The 17,530-nt window shown below is 33.1% G+C and overlaps 2 protein-coding genes across 2 annotated transcripts in view; one reads left to right on the top strand and one right to left on the bottom strand.

Moving 5' to 3' along the window:
* The window catches only part of LOC148956421 (calcitonin receptor-like), a 308,161-nt gene that overhangs the window by 34,684 nt on the left and 255,947 nt on the right, over positions 1–17,530 (bottom strand). The gene's annotated exons all lie outside the window — the stretch shown is intronic.
* Positions 9,833–17,530, top strand: part of LOC148956423 (uncharacterized) — a 78,223-nt gene continuing 70,525 nt past the window's right edge. The window contains exon 1 of the mRNA XM_089097636.1: positions 9,833–10,106. Coding sequence (XP_088953762.1) covers positions 9,833–10,106 — 274 coding nt within the window. The remainder of the gene's footprint in view (positions 10,107–17,530) is intronic.

The following is a 17,530-nucleotide window of genomic DNA, read 5'->3' as shown; positions in this document are numbered from 1 at the left end:
ATGGTGAAAAAAAAAAAAAAAAAAATTGTGCCCACATCGTTCTTTACTTAGGCAGCGCTGGCGCGCTGACTATGATACACGTTACCTATTTTGAAATTCGTTCCTTATTCTAACAGCTTGCTAGTAGAGGAGGGGGTCCGACTCGTGACGGGGCTCCTTATATGGGCATAGAATACTGACGGGGCTCCAAATATGGGCATAGCCTCCCTAGGGAGAACACGTGGTTAATCGGTCAATGACCTCTTTTTCCAAGGTCGATTTATTTGATGTTTCTATGTGTAATAACTCCGGAACGAAGGTTGCACATGCGCATTGAATTCTAACGGGAACAATGTTATTGATCTAGGACTCGAGGGGGAAGTGAATTTCCGAGAACTTGATTGCGTAATCGTTCGTGAATGTCATGGTGTTCAGAAATAGTATTTGTTGTTGTTGCTCTCGAGCCAAATGTTATGACTTTCCCGAAAACATTTAGATCACGTGTTTCCTTCTCAGCCAATCAGCGAGTCGGAGACATCCTCCTTCTCACCCAATCTGAGGGCTGGCTTACCTCACCTTCTACGCCAAACCGGGGGGGGGCGGAAATATTAGAAAAAGAGGATTGCAGATTGGGTTAGTTTAGATTTTTAGTTTATTATTTTATTACCTATTTAGTTTAGATTTTTAGTCTATTTTAAGTTTTTTTTTATTACCTTTATTTAGTTTAGTTTCAGTTTGGTTTAGTTTAGATTTTAGTTTAGTTTTAGTTTAATGTTTAGTTTAGTGTTATAATTTATATTTTGTTTAGTTTTAGTTTAGTTTTAGATTAGTGTTTAGTTTTAGTTAGAGTTATACTTTATTAGTTTAGAGATTAGAATTTATTTTTAGTTTAGTTTTAGTTAGTTTAGTTTTAGTTAGTTTAGTTTTATTTTAGTCTAGATTTTTAGTTTTAGTTTACTTTTAGTTTAGTTTAGATTAGAGTTTTAATTTAGCTACAGTTTGCTAAAGAGTTTTAGTTTAGTTTTAGTTTAGTTTTAGATTAGTGTTTAGTTTTAGATAGAGTTATAGTTTAGTAGTTTAGAGATTAGAATTTATTTCTAGTTTATTTTTAGTTAGTTTAGTTTTAGTTTAGTCTAGATTTTTAGTTTTAGTTTTAGTTTACTTTTAGTTTTTTTTAGTTAAGAGTTTTCGTTTTACATAGAGTCTTAGCTTAGAGTTTAGTTAGAGTTTTAATTTAGTAGCTTAGTTTGGTTTTAGTTTAGTTTTAGATTAGTGTTTAGTTTTAGTTTAGAGTTATAGTTTAGTAGTTTAGGGATTAGAATTTATTTCTAGTTTAGTTTTAGTTAGTTTAGTTTTAGTTTAGTCTAGATTTTTAGTTTAGTTTTAGATTAGTGTTTAGTTTTAGTTAGAGTTTTAATTTAGTAGCTTAGTTTTGTTTTAGTTTATTTTTAGATTAGGTTTTAGTTTTAGTTTATAGTTTTAGTTAGTTTAGTTTTATTTTATTATAGATTTTTATTTTGAGTTTTAGTTTACTTTTAGTTTTTTTTAGTTAAGATTTTTCTTTAGACATTTTAGTATTATATATAGTTTTAATTTAGTAGATTAGTTTGGTTTTAGTTTATTTTTAGATTATTGTTTAGTTTTATTTTAGAGTTATAGTTAGTTTATTTTTAGTTTAGTATAGATTTTTATTTTTAGTTTTATTTTAATTTTATTTTATTTTAGATTAGAGTTTTATTTTATCTACAGCTTTCTAAAGAGTTTTAGTTAGAGTTTTAATTTAGTATCTTAGTTCGGTTTTTGTTTAGTTTTAGATTATTGTTTAGTTTTAGTTGAGAGTTTGATTTTTTACCTTAGAGTCAGAGCTAAGACACTTAGTTAGAGTTATATTTTAGTTTAGTTTCAGATTAGTTTTTAGTTTTATTGTAGAGTGTTAACTTGTTTAGTTTAGTTTTATATTAGATTTTTAGTTTTAGTTTTAGTTTAATTTTATTTCACTTTAGATTATAGTTTTATTCTATATACAGTTTGCTAAAGAGTTTTAGTTAGAGTGTTAATTTAGTAGCTTAGTTCGGTTTTAGTTTAGTTTTAGATTAGTGTTTAGTTTTAGTTTAGAGTTTTAGTTAGTTTAGTTTAGTTTTAGATTAGTGTTTAGTTTTAGTTAGAGTTATAGTTTAGTTTAGTTTTAGATTAGTGTTTAGTTTTAGTTTAGAGTTTTAGTTAGTTTAGTTTAGTTTTAGATTAGTGTTTAGTTTTAGTTAGAGTTATACTTTAGTAGTTTAGAGATTAGAATTTATTTCTAGTTTAGTTTTAGTTAGTTTAGTTTTAGTTTAGTCTAGATACTAAGCTACTAAATTAAAACTCTAACTAAAACTCTTTAGCAAACTGTAGCTAAACTAAAACTCTAATTTAAACTAAACTAAAAGTAAACTAAAACTAAAACTAAAAATCTAAACTAAAAGTAAACTAAACTAACTAAAACTCTAAACTAAAACTAAACACTAATCTAAAACTAAACTAAACTATAACTCTAACTAAATGTCTAACCTATGACTCTAAGTTAAAACATCAAACTCTAAACTAAAACTCAACACTAATCTAAAACTAAACTAAAACCGAACTAAGCTACTAAATTAAAACTCTAACTAAAACTCTTTAGCAAACTGTATCTAAAATAAAACTCTAATCTAAACTAAACTAAAAGTAAACTAAAACTAAAAATAAAAATCTAGACTAAACTAAAACTAAAATAAATAAAACTCTAAACTAAAACTAAACACTAATCTAAAACTAAACTTAAACCAAAATAAGCTACTAAATTAAAACTCTAAATAAAACTCATATATAAAACGAAAACTCTTAACTAAAAAAAACTAAAAGTAAACTAAAACAAAAACTAAAAATCTAGACTAAACTAAACCTAAACTAAACTAACTAAAACTCTAAACTCAAACTAAACACTAATCTAAAACTAAACTAAAACCAAACTAAACTACTAAACTATAACTCTAACTAAAACTAAACACTAATCTAAAACTAAACTAAAAATCTAGACTAAACTAAAACTAAACTAACTAAAACTAAACTAGAAATAAATTCTAATCCCTAGACTACTAAAGTATAACTCTAACTAAAACTAAACACTAATCTAAAACTAAACTAAAACCAAACTAAGCTACTAAATTAAAACTCTAACTAAAACTCATATGTATAACGAAAACTCTTAACTAAAAAAACTAAAAGTAAACTAAAACTATAACTAAAAATCTAGACTAAACTAAAACTAAACTAACTAAAACTAAACTAGAAATAAATTCTAATCTCTAAACTACTAAAGTAGAACTCTAACTAAAACTAAACACTAATCTAAAACTAAACTAAAACTAAACTAAAACTCTTCAGCAAACTGTAGCTAAACTAAAACTCTAATCTAAACTAAACTAAAAGTAAACTAAAACTAAAAATCTAGACTAAACTAAAACTAAACTAACTAAAACTAAACTAAAAATAAATTCTAATCTCTAAACTACTAAACTATAACTCTAACTAAAAATAAACACTAATCTAAAACTAAACTAAAACTAAACAAAATATAAATTATAACACTAAACTAAACATTAAACTAAAACTAAACAAAAATCTAAACTAAACCAAACTGAAACTAAACTAAATAACGTTAATAAAAAAAAAAATTAAAATAGACTAAAATCTAAAATAAATAGTTAATAAAATAATAAACTAAAAATCTAAAATCGCCCAATCTGCAATCCCCTTTTTCCTCTTTACGCCCCCCCCCCTTAGTGACGTAGAAGGAGATGTAAGCCAGCCCGCTGCTTGGGTGTGAAGGAGGATGTATGCGACTCGCTGATTGGCTGGGAAGGAAACACGTGATCTAACTGTTTCCGGGAAAGTCATAACATTTGGCTCGAGAGCAACAACAACAAATACTATTTCTGAACACCATGACACTCACGAACGATTACGCAATCAAGTTCTCGGAAATTCACTTCCCCCTCGAGTCCTAGATCAATAACATTGTTCCCGTTAGAATTCAATGCGCATGTGCAACCTTCGTCCCGGAGTTATTACACATAGAAACATCAAATAAATCGACCTTGGAAAAAGAGGTCATTGACCGATTAACCACGTGTTCTCCCTAGGGAGGCTATGCCCATATTTGGAGCCCCGTCAGTATTCTATGCCCATATAAGGAGCCCCGTCACGAGTCGGACCCCCTCCTCTACTCTTGCTAGACAACACTCGTCATGATTTGAGGGATTCAGCCTTTAATTATCGTGTGTTATCAAAAACAGCCTGCTTCTAGCTAATTGAGGATAAAGGGGTGCTTTGATACTTCCCATTGCAGTTGTGCAAAAAAGATCTTTTTGCATTTCAGTCAAATACTTGCTTTGTCTGCAAAACTGACGAATTTAATTAAATCTTTGCGTAAAATAATGTAAAAAGCATGCTATATTTACAGTAAATCTTTTGATTTTTGAGGGGGGAGGTGCTAGTTATTATTAATATTTTCATATAGAAAATTCAATTAGTTTCATTTTAAGTGGTCAATACCTATTCGAGGAAGGAGGGTGAAGATTTAGCGTAAGTTAAAAGATTGCTTCTAACAATTACGTTGTAAGGTGAAACAAGTTGCTTCTTCGTGTAAAATAGTTAGATAAATCTAACCTATGAATGAAAGGGGAATTCAATTCCCCTTTTTTACAATAGCTATTTGAGAGCCCCCCCTTTAATAAGGACAGATGTAAGCTTAGGCTAAAGACCAAAAGTCTAGTGAATGTCTGGCTTTTTTCCTCTAGTATATTTTGTCATAAAATTCCAGGTTAACTACTTTTTTGCTATATTGGAAAGGGGTTAGGGGAATGAGACGAATCTACTTTGTAGCATATGGTCTGGTTTGGTATTTTTAGGTGCGTACCAAGCCTATTTTTAATTATAACCATTTAAAAAAATGAGCACGGAGCCCTGTATTCTCAACTGATTATTCTATTGTAATCTGGACTTCGAATTCTTCCCCTGGAATTGAAGCACTTTTAGCTTCAGACGGCTGAATAATGCTAAATTTTTAATGCTTTTCTTTTAAGGCTACAATACTTGAACATAAAGTTATTCAGGAGATGAAGGGTTACTGGCAATGATAAAGAAGGGGGTGTTTTTAAATATTACTTTTAAAAACACTTGTATAACACATTTATAACTATATTATAATAAAAGCCGGTCCATTATATTCCCCATTCCGATTCGGTCTGCCTTACTAAGGTTAAGAAAGTTTAAATTCCTCTTATAGCAAATGAGTTGCGCATTGAATTTTAGAATGGGTGAATTTTTCCTATGTATGGGACCCTCCGTTAAGGTGGGTAGGGTTATTTCACAAGATATATTTCTTGTGAAAAACTAAAATTTTGTTTCTTTTTTAGGAATTTTCAGAGTCGCTACCCCCTATCGAAGAAGGCAATGGCCAGTGATTCAACCACTGTAAAATAGCTGGATAACCTGTGCCATCCAGGGTCACGCTACACCGACCCTCGGCTAAACTTCAAGTGATGACTGGCCCTTCCATGCAAACTGCGATGCCTGCCCACTCTGCTCCCCGTCTTGCAATGCCTGAACCATCGAGGGCCGCGCTACATCAACCCTTGGTTCACAGTCAAGCGAAGCGTTCCCCCTCTACTCCCCATCATGCGATGCCTGAGCCATCCAGGGCCGAGCTACACCAGCCCCTGCTCCCCGAATGGGGTTTATCGTGTCGGGGATGAATCCAGTTAATGCAGTTTCCCCTATATTTGATTTAGATGCGTTTGTGCGGGATCTCGGCCTTGATAAGGACTATGAATGGGCTGACCAGCTACCATCAAGCGAGGTCGAGACAGTACCCGCACCGAAAAGTAATGACGAGGGAGCAGACCCGGTATTCCCTGATTTCTATTTAGCTAATACCGCTTTGCGCAATATTTATGTTTTTAGGGCTGAGTTTGGAGACCCCTTCAACTCCCTTATAGTGATAGTATCCATACAGATCCAATATATATAGTCTATTCCTATGTCAGCAAGATTCGGGTGCTTCTTGAAAACCACATTCGGGAGGTGGGAGGGCGAGACAGAAGCATCGATCACACTTAAAATAATTTTATAAATGCAGGGACGGGTGATTTGTACACGTATCACCTGCAAACGGCGATAATGAAAATGCAAGAATACGAGGGCTATAATGAAAATGCGAGTGGGTTGGTTGTTTTATTTATTGACAAATTTTGTTTAAATAAAACTAAATTTAAAAAGGAATTTGTTTTAAGAGGTGGAAGGGGGAGGGGGATGCAACATATAATGCAGATTCGACGGCTTTTTGGGGTGTACAATGCTTTCGTTTCAATACGGGCTTAGAGTGTTTCAAATATTCAGTTCTCGTCACGGACCATAAACCCCGGATGGAAAGGGGTGTTAGTAAGACATATTTGGATGGTTTGGTAGTTAATGGGGGCGAAGAGGGAGCAGAATCTCCTAAAGTTGATTTTAATTGTTTAAAGGGGCATTATCCTGTAACATTTAAGGGAATTGACATTCATGAGGGGGTAAACGAGCATTTAAAGATTGGGATTACATTATTAGAGTACAATACAGAATCTGGAGAGGGGGAACTTAAAGATTAAAATGGTGTTTTGTAGTCCGTAAGGGCTCCGCCTATCTTAATCTTCATAAGGATAAAAATTACAACCAAAGGATGACCTACTATTACTGTCTAATGTGTTTATTTAGATTTTATATAGAGTTAAAATTGAAAAATCACTTGAGACACTGCAAGCGTCATGGGTACCCGACCGCGGAGACAGTTTCGGGAGACAATGCTATCTTGGGGTTCAAAATTTTTCAGAACACGCTCCTGTAGAGCGACAAGGTGGCATTAGACATAGAAACCAAACTCATGGGTGTGTGCCATCCATCAAATTTGAGTCGTGTCAAAGAACGAGAAGCCATTGCGGTCTCTTTTGCCCACCCTGAAGGGACTCAAGTAATACCATGCAATTGATACATGCAACTGAGACATTGGGTGGGGAAGATTGTGTAGGCACAGCTATGGTTTCACTAATTAGAACAGCTAATAAGTCAATTTCACGGCAGCGCAAGACACATTATAATGACTCATTATCGAATCATTATCCAAGACATATTGCTCATTATCCAAGACTCATTATCCAATCACCAGAAGACGAGTTGGCTATCGAAAATAAAAATATATGTTGGGTTTGCAAGAAATTTTTTTGAGGGTAGTGAGGATGCGAAAGTCCGAGTTCATGATTATTTAGGTAATCCTATTCTATCAGGGGGGAGTAGCTTTCAGGGGGTTGAGCATAAATCGTTTAATGGAAATGTTAAGCAACAATACTTTCAACCGGTTTAAATGCCTAATTCCAACTATGATTTGAAAATCATATTACTAGCATTGGCACGTTTGCGAAAAGGTGAAGTTATAAATGACTCATGGTTAGATGATTCTTTTTCATATAACATTATACCAAAATCATCTGAGAAGTTGCAAGTCTTCGAACTCAAATCGAAAACAACTAAAAATAATAATAGGTGCTTGAATAAAATCCGTTTTTCAGATTCCTATAGCTTCATCCCCAAATCCCTAAGTCAAGTCATCCAAGTAAAAAAAAGTGATGATTTAAATAGGTTACCCCTGCTTAAACAGCGCTTTCTAGATGATGAAATGTATGATTTATTAACAAGTTAGGGCATATACCAATACGAGTACTACAACTCCACCTGAAGGCTACATGAGGAAAAATTTTACCACCCATCGATAAGTTTTATGATTAACTTCGCGATCGTCAATGCACCACTGCCGGTTATCAATTTGCTAAGAGGATTTGGGCTAATGGAGGGTGTAAAAATGGGGAGGATTAATGTAAAATGCACCTGGCAAGTGATGTATTGACGTTGTTGGATATTGTCTGTAAGAACATAGATAAAATTTAAAAGGAATTTGGGTTGGATTTAGGGTATTATTTTTCAACTCCTCGTCTGGTGATGGATTTAATTCTAAAAATTAGTGAAAAGAAAATAGGGGTGATCACCGACGGATGTTGAAGAATTAATGTTACTTCAAAATGCCCTTCGACGTGTCGACAAACATAAACCTTACCGTGAAAGTCCGCTAAAAGTAATTGTCATTAATAAAACTTCTGAAAGTACTGAAAGTTCTGAAACTTTGAAAAAACCCAAACAAGTAGAAGATTTATCTTTATTAAAAAGTGTTTTAGACTTATTACCCCCATACTATCATCGTTTTCCCTAACATCTGTTTTGTTATTGTAATTCTGACGTGCTTATGCTAGCTTTTGTGCTATTTTAGCCAATAAATCATATTCTATTCTACTATCGTGAGCAAAGTAAAAGACTCTTGACTTATATTGCTGTAAATGAACAATTTGACAAGAAAAAGAATGAAGTTATAATCCAGGGCTTAATTGATTTCTTATCAGATTGGATTGCAAATCGTAAAAGACTTGAATTTTTTGATAGTCATTTGTATAAATTTTTAAAGTCGTCAGATTTTTCAAAAAGTCTTATTGGGAATAAACATGTTTTAAAACGATGAAAAGAATTTGGATAAATATCGCAAGATATATATAAAAAAATGGCACGTCAAGTGGGCGTGATAAGGGTGTTAAACGAATGTGTGTTTCCACCTCATTTAGAATACAAAAGGGTAGCAGACACTTCACACCGCGTTTAAATTCAATATGGATCTAGTTTTGAAACGGGTTTATGAGAATATTAGAGAAGTGGGAAGCTTAAGTTCTCCCACTACAATTTCTAATCGAGGTTGAAAAGAAGCTAGCAAAAGAGTATTTACAGAAGGAACCGAGTTATATTCTTCATTGAAATCATAGCATCAGAGGCAGTGACTATCGTAAAAACAAAGCCTTTTCCACCTTGCATTTATTACAAGCAAATCTTTCAACTCTAGCCGAGATTAAAAGACGTCATAATAGACCTTAGAAGTATATTTTACTTGCAATAAATGTTTTTAGTCGCTATGCATATGCCGTTTTATTGCATTCAAAGAGAGGCAATGATGTTGCTAGAGCCCTTGAACCTATCTTTGACCAAGATTCATATAGAAAAGTTCAAACAGATCGGGGAATTAAATTTGTTAATCCATATGTAAAAAAGGTTTTATTGACATATAATACAATAATCTATCATAGTCACAGTCCAATAAAGGTGGCGTTGGCTTAATGCTTGATAAGTACTATTCGACTTTTAATTTCAAGATACTGTATATCGAGAAATACTGCTGCTATTATTCAAGATTTAGATAAATTCATGTTAATTTATAATCAACGTCCTCGTCGATCCTTGTCGAATGTTAGTCCTCTTGAAGTTCATCACAGTAACAATACTCTCGACAATTTTTATAAACAATATTCAAATGGAAATTCTGAGAAGAAAAAACAATAATGTTGGTGATACTGTTCAAATCAATCGAACAAGAAATATTTTTGAAGAGGGGAATTACTTATGGTCCACTGAACTTTTTAAAGTGTCAAAGATCTTAGACACTAAACCCGTAGCGTATCGTCTTCATGATATGAATGATGACGAACCTCATCACGGTTTCTATGATAATGAATTGCAAAAAGTTGGAAATAGTGGAATGTATGAAATCGAAAAGGTATTAAAGAGTCTGTTAAGACACAGTTGTTAAGAGACTGTTAAGAGACTGGGTAAGAGACAGTTTCTTGTTCGCTTGCTAGGATACAACTGTGATTTTGATTCCTGGATTGCCGCTGAAAACTTTCATAGTGTCTAATGATTTTATGTGATATTCATGTCCAATGCCTCTGAATCTCCCTATTACGATTTGAATAAAACGAGCGATTTTTGGAAAAGACTTTCCCCTGCCATTAAATTTGAGGGAGGGTATGAAGTTGCCCTTGTTGATTGTATTCTTAGAAATACATATGATATCCTAAGAAAGGATCGTACAAATGATATAAAAGTAAGACCCTTTGACTTTTCTGACGCTGGTGCAGTGGCACATTTTGACTCTGATGATTACCCCTTCACAATTGTACCCTATCGGGAACATAGCAATATGAGTGGTTTGTTTCGATTTATCAACAAAAACATTTCATGTCAAAAAGAGGGTTAACTATTTTGCAGAACAGAGGAAAATTTACATTACCAATCCATTTGAGAATCAAACAATTTTTCTCAATGAAGATTTAGGTAAGGTTCTCCGTTGTAAAGATTGTACTATTAAAGAAAAAAAATTAAAGGGAAAGCAGCATGTTATCTACTACTATAATTTAAAGCATCTTCAATACATTCGAGTCAATACTTCGTATATAAAGCTCTGTCAGTTAACATTAAGAAGTGAATTGGGCGATCCTCTAGCAATAACAAAAGGTTTGGCTGTGATTACATGTCATTTTCGACCCATTCAGTAAGATGGCTAATAGAACTCGTTTTATCTGTCCTGATATTGATTGCTATGTTGCTACTCTTGGACCTCGATAATTGGGTCATGGAATAGACTATTATAGGGGTTGTTCATCAATGTCTGGCTACGGTCTCGGAATTTGGTTTGCTAAATTATTTCGCTCTGCACTACCCCTGGCTAAAAAATATATTGCACCGGCTGCCGCGGATTTTGCGCCCTCGAGACTGCCTGATTAGGGATCTGGGAGTATTTTCAAGAAAGTTTTTCAACAAATCTTAGGTCTGGCACCTAATCCCCCGGTGAGCGACTGAAATCACGACAAAAATGGAGAAGGTTTAAAAAGGGTGAGAAAAACTTAATAACTCATCAGGCTTACCTCAGCCCGAAAGCGCAAAGCATCAAACAAGAAAAAGAAAGTAAAAATTGTTAGATCGAAAAATTACTTCTTTTCCTAGAAATGGCTCACCTACCACACAAATTATCTAATCCTTCAGTCAACTTATCTCTAAATCTTTTCAAAGCAAAAAATGTTGATATGAGTGTAAAACATGGTTACTATGAACAATTTTATCCGCAACAGTCATTCCCTGAAAACGTCCGTTTTCAAATTTATTCAAATGAAGATTATATCCTAAATTTGACTTCAACATTTATAGATTTGCTTGTCATTGTTAAAAAATCTAACAATGAAAAACCAAGTGCAGCCGAGGCGTTATCATAAGAAAATTGTGTACTACACAAGTTATTTAGACAAATCAGTTTCTACAAAAATGGAACATTGGTGAGCCCGAGCAACAATCTTTCAAATTATGCAAGTTATAAAAAATTAATGTTGATGACTCCAATGTCCTATAAGAAAGTGAGAGGATGGAATATAAATTGGATATGGATATAAAAAGGAAACTGACACTGGCAATATACTTTGAGATGTGACAACTAAAGATTTACACTTGGTTGGGAAACTACATCATGAGATATTTAATATAGCTCAATGGCTGGCTCTCAATTTTAAGATTCATATAAAGCTACAACTCACACCGTCTAATTTTATTTTGCGAAAAGTTCTTGGTGCTGCAAACGATGTAACAGTCTCTCTCACCTTGGCAAAACTTCATGTACGAAAACAGCAAGTTATGAGTTCTTTTGCCTTGGCAATTGAAAATAAGAGCCTCTGGAAATAATATCAAATTGCTCGTTCCTCATACAATCACGAATTTACGCCCTGTTGCAACGAGTCCACGTACCTACACTGATTCATCATTTATCAATGATGAAATTCCTTCAAAACTTGCATTGGCTTTTATAAAAAGTACTAGCACCTTTGGATCATGGGTAGATTCTCCACATAAATTTGAACTATTTGGACTTTCATCTCGTAATTTTCTCGGACTTTCGTAATTTTCTCGGACTCGGACTTTCGTAAAGTAAATGGAATTCCACTCTACAATTTATCCTTTGATAGATTCTACAGGACTTCATATGAATTTACAATTCAATCCCTAGAACGATATTCACAATTATATGAAATGATATAACCGAAAAAATGTACGCAAAAAGTCATGGTATAATTGTTTTGGATTTTTTTGGTACTTAAGATATGACTTTTGTCTGAATAGGTACTTTACAATTAGAGTATACTTTTGCCGAGCCATTGGTGGAAACTATTGCATTAAGCTTGCTAAATCAATTTGAAACCTGTTGGGGAATTACATCTGATGGCATTATTCTATTAAACTTGGCATCATGAACACTAATCAAATAATCAATGCATTCAATTTGGATCCTTACATGTACAAACTAAAATCCTATTGCATACCTTCGGATTTCTTCGAGCATATTCAATATGTTAACAATACCCTTATCATTGTTAACAGTAGCCCATCAACTGTAAAGATGGGTCATTGGCTATGAATCTTTCAAACAACAAAGAATATTGCATTTTTTGTTCCTCTTGGCCTACCGTATGCGAACTATACACCTCATATTAAAACTATCTTGAGCAAAGTGGAAAATCTATTATTCAAAATCGGAAGTGGCTAAAAGATTTATCAACCAAAAGCTGTGTTTTCATGCACTTTTATATTTTGTTTATTGACGTGGCGGACATACTTACAGTGAAATGCTCAACATGTATGGTGACAATCGTCAATTGAACGACTTCCTAGTTGAAAATACTCTTTCCTACCTCTATAATATAAATTTCGTTGGGCTAAAATTAAATGCTTCAAAAATTCATGTAAATTATTTATTAATAAAATTTGTATGTACAAAAAACACTGTGTCCTTAAAATTTCTTCTATTTCTTATTCTTATTCCTCTTTCTTCTATCACAAACGTGAATTGGTAGCAGCTCCCCAAGATTTAACTTGTATTTATATTGGCTTGCAAAGTTGGGGTCACATTTTTTACAATATATTCTAACTTAATTTTCATTAAATCTTTTTGTAAAGTCAATAGTACTATTCTGATTCAAATTGTAAATTTCACGTGTTTCAATTTGCTTATTTTAAGCGATATCACACACAAAACTCTCATATGAAGAATCACTTACTGTAACAGCCAAATAAAAGTCTGTAGATTTATAATCATAGTAGCCAGTATCTTCACCGCGATGATGTAAAAACCAGGCTCTTTATTCCCAAAACAATTTAAAACCACTACGATACCAGTCTCTTGAAAATAAACTGAGATCAAGTTTAGGGGTTTTAGCGATCATGGCAGGGTAAGTATTTTTGACCCCATATATTATAGTGACAATTGGAGCATAGGAAACCTCTAGTATGAGTGTCACAAATCTCTTCAAGACAGGAATTACAGTCTCCCATGCAATTCACATGGATTGCATAATCTACACTTTTCATTATAGTTATCACCAAAGGTACAATTCTCAAATGAATTGTACCTTTGTCTGGGAGGGGTGACACCATTCATTGTTCAATGAGCATATTTGGGGGTAAACTATCATTTATGCTTGCATGGGGGTGTTTTTAATTTCCTTGTAGATAATCTCCGCTAGTGCCCTTTTTATTCTAGTTGCGATTTCTCTGTCTATTATGGTATTTTTTTTACATAGGTAACAGTTTTGGAATGAAGGCAAAATATCTTGCATGAGGTTTCGAGGGTAAATATGTCTTCGTTTTACCTTTCCTTGAATGGTAATAGTAGGAGGATGGTGGTAAGATCTATCTACGGGTAAAGTTTTACCATAAGCAAGAAGTTGACCTTGCTCATCAACTAAAAGTTTTAGGTTTACTTTCTCTTACAAGATTAAATTCTCTGGAGATATTACTCAAGCATATCCACTTCTGTAGCATTTGAATTTTCTTGGGAGTCCAAAAAATTTAACTCCTTACTGTCATGACAACGCACGCATACATATCCAATAAGATTTTCATCAGCCCTTGTTTCAAAATTCAAATATTTCTGTTTCTCAGCATTTAGTGCTACTACAAATCTATGATGTCCACACGGTTTCTTGGAATGCTTTATCTTGACTTTTTTTTTAATACGATGTTTATCCTTCCGATGCAGAAATAATACTGAAGCAAGGTTAGGCAAGATTGCACCATCCTCTATTACATAGCAACCAAATGTAAACATTGTCGTAATACCTGGTCATTTTAAAACAGGGCATGAGTTCGGTATCCAGGGGCGTGCCTTCCAGGTATTATGGGAATACAGGGCTTCATGGAAACCAGGGTGTCATGGAATCCAGGGCGTTATGGAAATCCTATGTGAATCTTGTATGTGCGTCACGAAAATCCTATAGGAATCTCGCAAGGGCGTCATGGAAATCCTATGGAAATCTTGTACGGGTGTCATGGAAATCAGGGTGGCATTACTACTTGCTGATCAATTAAGTCAGAAATTGATTTAGTAAAACGAATAATAAGACGCTAAATACAAATTACGAAGTTTTAAATTTACCATTTTTTACAAAGATGAAAGTTTTTAAAAAGAACCTAAATACAAACATATATCCTGGGCTCCAGAATATGTGTGAACTTGGAAAGGAAATTGGGAAATACACACATCCCTGCTTAGTTCAGTTGTAGCCCGAATAAGCGTGGTAGGGCCTATCCTATAATAGCAACTGTTGCTCTTGTTATTCTGGATATATTTTTGGTCGTTGGTCTTAGCCAAATCTTAGAATCCATTAAAAGTAATCAACAATTTAGACCGGTTCTCGCGTATATGCCCAGTAGGTAATTTCTCTTGTAATTAGGTCGGGCCAACCATAAATTAGGACGCTACCATAATTATGAGTAAGTTAATAGTGACAAAGACCACACTGCTTTTCCATCATAAACAATAAGTAGAACAACAGGGAAATTTTTATACAAAACACTGGAACTAAAATTTAAATGATTATTTCACCCCTATAACCAAGGATTATCTTCATCAACACAGGCGAAGAGAATAAAAAACAATATAAAAGAAACTTACACTAACATCCAATCATTAAAACTGAAAGTTTAAAAAAAAAAATGTTTTAAAACGACCCTAATATCATTACTTCAAGGAAGTTCAACCAGGACTGATACTCCAAACGAAGTAGACAGAGAACAATTCATTCAGATGGAATAAAAATACTTATAGACACGCTTTTAAAGCTAATCTCGCCTTCTTGGCAGCCAGCCTAGATGGTCTCTTCGTAACTGGTTGAGTGGAATTATTTACTGGTTTTTTAATATAATTAGTTAAATCATTTTTAATTAAATTTTTGCATAGGGCATTAAGCAAATATTCCCCCAAATCTACTATTAATAAATAGTAATATTTCTTTAAACAAAACTCAAAACTCCAGGAGTGTTGTTAAAAACAAAACTCCATGCTCTGTAGGATGATGACTCCTAAACCCGAACTGACTAGAACTAAAAAATTGTCTTTTCTCGAAAAAACTTACCATCCTACTATGAATCAACTTTTCAAACACTCTAGAAATAAATGGCAGTAAAGAAATCGGTCTATAATCACTAAAACGATTCTTATCCCCTCCTTTAAATATTGGGATAACATTCGCGCACTTTAGACAATCTGGAAGTATTCCAGCTTTTAAACAATTATTTATCAGTCCTAAAAAATGACTAGATATAACAGGTAAAATCGACTTCAACTGAGACGACTAAATAAGGTTTTAAGTTAAATCCATAATGATCTTGTCAGAATGAGAAAGAAAAATGACTTACTTTGTAGCTGCACTCGAATTAGCAAAACTTCAAGTATCCTTGCTTGAATTAGGTCTATCAGAAATAAACAAAATGGTAAAATGGCTCAATCATTAATTTCAAAATGAAAAAAAAATTATTTAGTATTTAGAAATTAGAACCATGTCTATTATTAGTATTGCAGTTTAGTAGTGTTAGTAACCAGTGTGAACTGGTTAATTTATTAGTCCCATGTATCACTAAACAGTAGAGGATTTATTTCCTACATGCCCAGTAGGAAATGTCTCATGTAATTAGTTAAAGCCAACCATAAATTAGGTCGCTACCATAATTATTTGTCACACTATAAACTTACCCCAGTTATCCCCTCACCCTATCTAGTTACAATACGGTGTTCACTTTGTTACATCTATAAACCAGCCGTAAATTAACATATCACTATTATTATTAGTCCTAACTACCCCTACCCCCTCTAGTGGCTATACAATATCAACCCTACCACACCTGGTGAACATAACCATATTAAATTTATTGCTCTATTAGGGAGAACATTTCAATTTTACCTAAGCCCTCGTAAACAGGCATTTGTTCCTACAGAAGAGGTATCAAAAACAACATTTGAAATATAGATCAAGTTTATAAAATGAAAAATCTAGGTAACAATAATACATTTATGCCAGAGACAATTAGCATCCCTGATAGATATTAAATTAAAAAAACAAGTTTTTTAAACTGAAAGTAAGGAGCGACATTAAAACTTAAAACGAACAGAAATTATTCCGTATATGAAAGAGGCTGTCCCTTCCTCAACGCTTCGCTCTATGCGTTAAAGCTTTTTATTGTTTTAAAAAATAAAGTTGTGAGACAGAGTCAAACTTTAGCGCAAAGAGTAAGGCGTTGAGAAGGGAACAGCCCCTTTCATATGCGGAATAATTTCTGTTCGTTTTAAGTTTTAATGTCGCTCCTTACTTTCAGTTTAAAAAACTTGTTTTTTTTATTTAATTTCTGATCGTTTTTTAGTTAATGCAGCTTTTATTTGTATAAAAATTTTACTTTTCTTTTGCTAAATGGATGTCTTAACAAATTAACTTACGTAACTAACTTCTATATTCGTATATTTTTCTTCTGGCAAAAAATACAAAGTGGCAGATTTTTGCAGATATGAGCTTGAAACCTATGTAATAGGGTTTTCTGATACGGTGAATCTGACTGTGTGATTTTCATTAAAATTCTTTGACTTGTAGGGGATGTTTCCCCCCTCTTTAAAAAATCGTGTAAATTTTCTCAGGCTCTTAGCCTTTGATGAGTAATACTAAACTTAATAAAATTTATATATTTAGGATCAGCATTATAAACACATTCTTTTGATACATTTATTGACATCAAAATTTCGTTTTTAAAAGTTTCGATTACTATTGAGCCGTATCGCTTGTTTTTTTATTGTTTTTTTTATTACGTATATGTTATTACGTATATGAAGGGGTTATACCCTTAGTAAAAAACAAGCTAAATAAGTTAAAATTTAAAAAAAAATTTTATTCAGAAAAACCATAAAAAAAAATGCCGTTTAATTAGAATAGATAGGTCTTTTGAAAGCACTTAAAAAAAAAACTGTAGCGTAAAGAGCGAGGTATTGACTTGGGAGAGAACCCCCTCACATACGTTATAATTTCTGTTCGTTTTAAGTTCTAATATTCCTTCTTACATTTCTTTTGAAAAACTTGTTTTTTTTTATTTAATTTCTGATTGTTTTTTAAATAATGCTTGGAAATCCGGCGCCCCCTTCATATAAATATCCCTTACCCCACAGGATCATCCTCCACGTAAAGTTTATCCAGATTAGCTCCCTCCTATAGCCCCCCCCCCCTCCAGAAAAAAATCCTTCCTGAAAATGGTTGTAAGTAGAGTCGGAACT

Source organism: Artemia sp. Qi Xiang Cuo, chromosome 1, assembly GCF_049724085.1.
Source record: "Artemia sp. Qi Xiang Cuo chromosome 1, ASM4972408v1, whole genome shotgun sequence".
NCBI classification, from domain to species: Eukaryota; Metazoa; Arthropoda; class Branchiopoda; order Anostraca; family Artemiidae; genus Artemia; species Artemia sp. Qi Xiang Cuo.
This window is presented reverse-complemented; position numbering and strand designations above follow the sequence as displayed.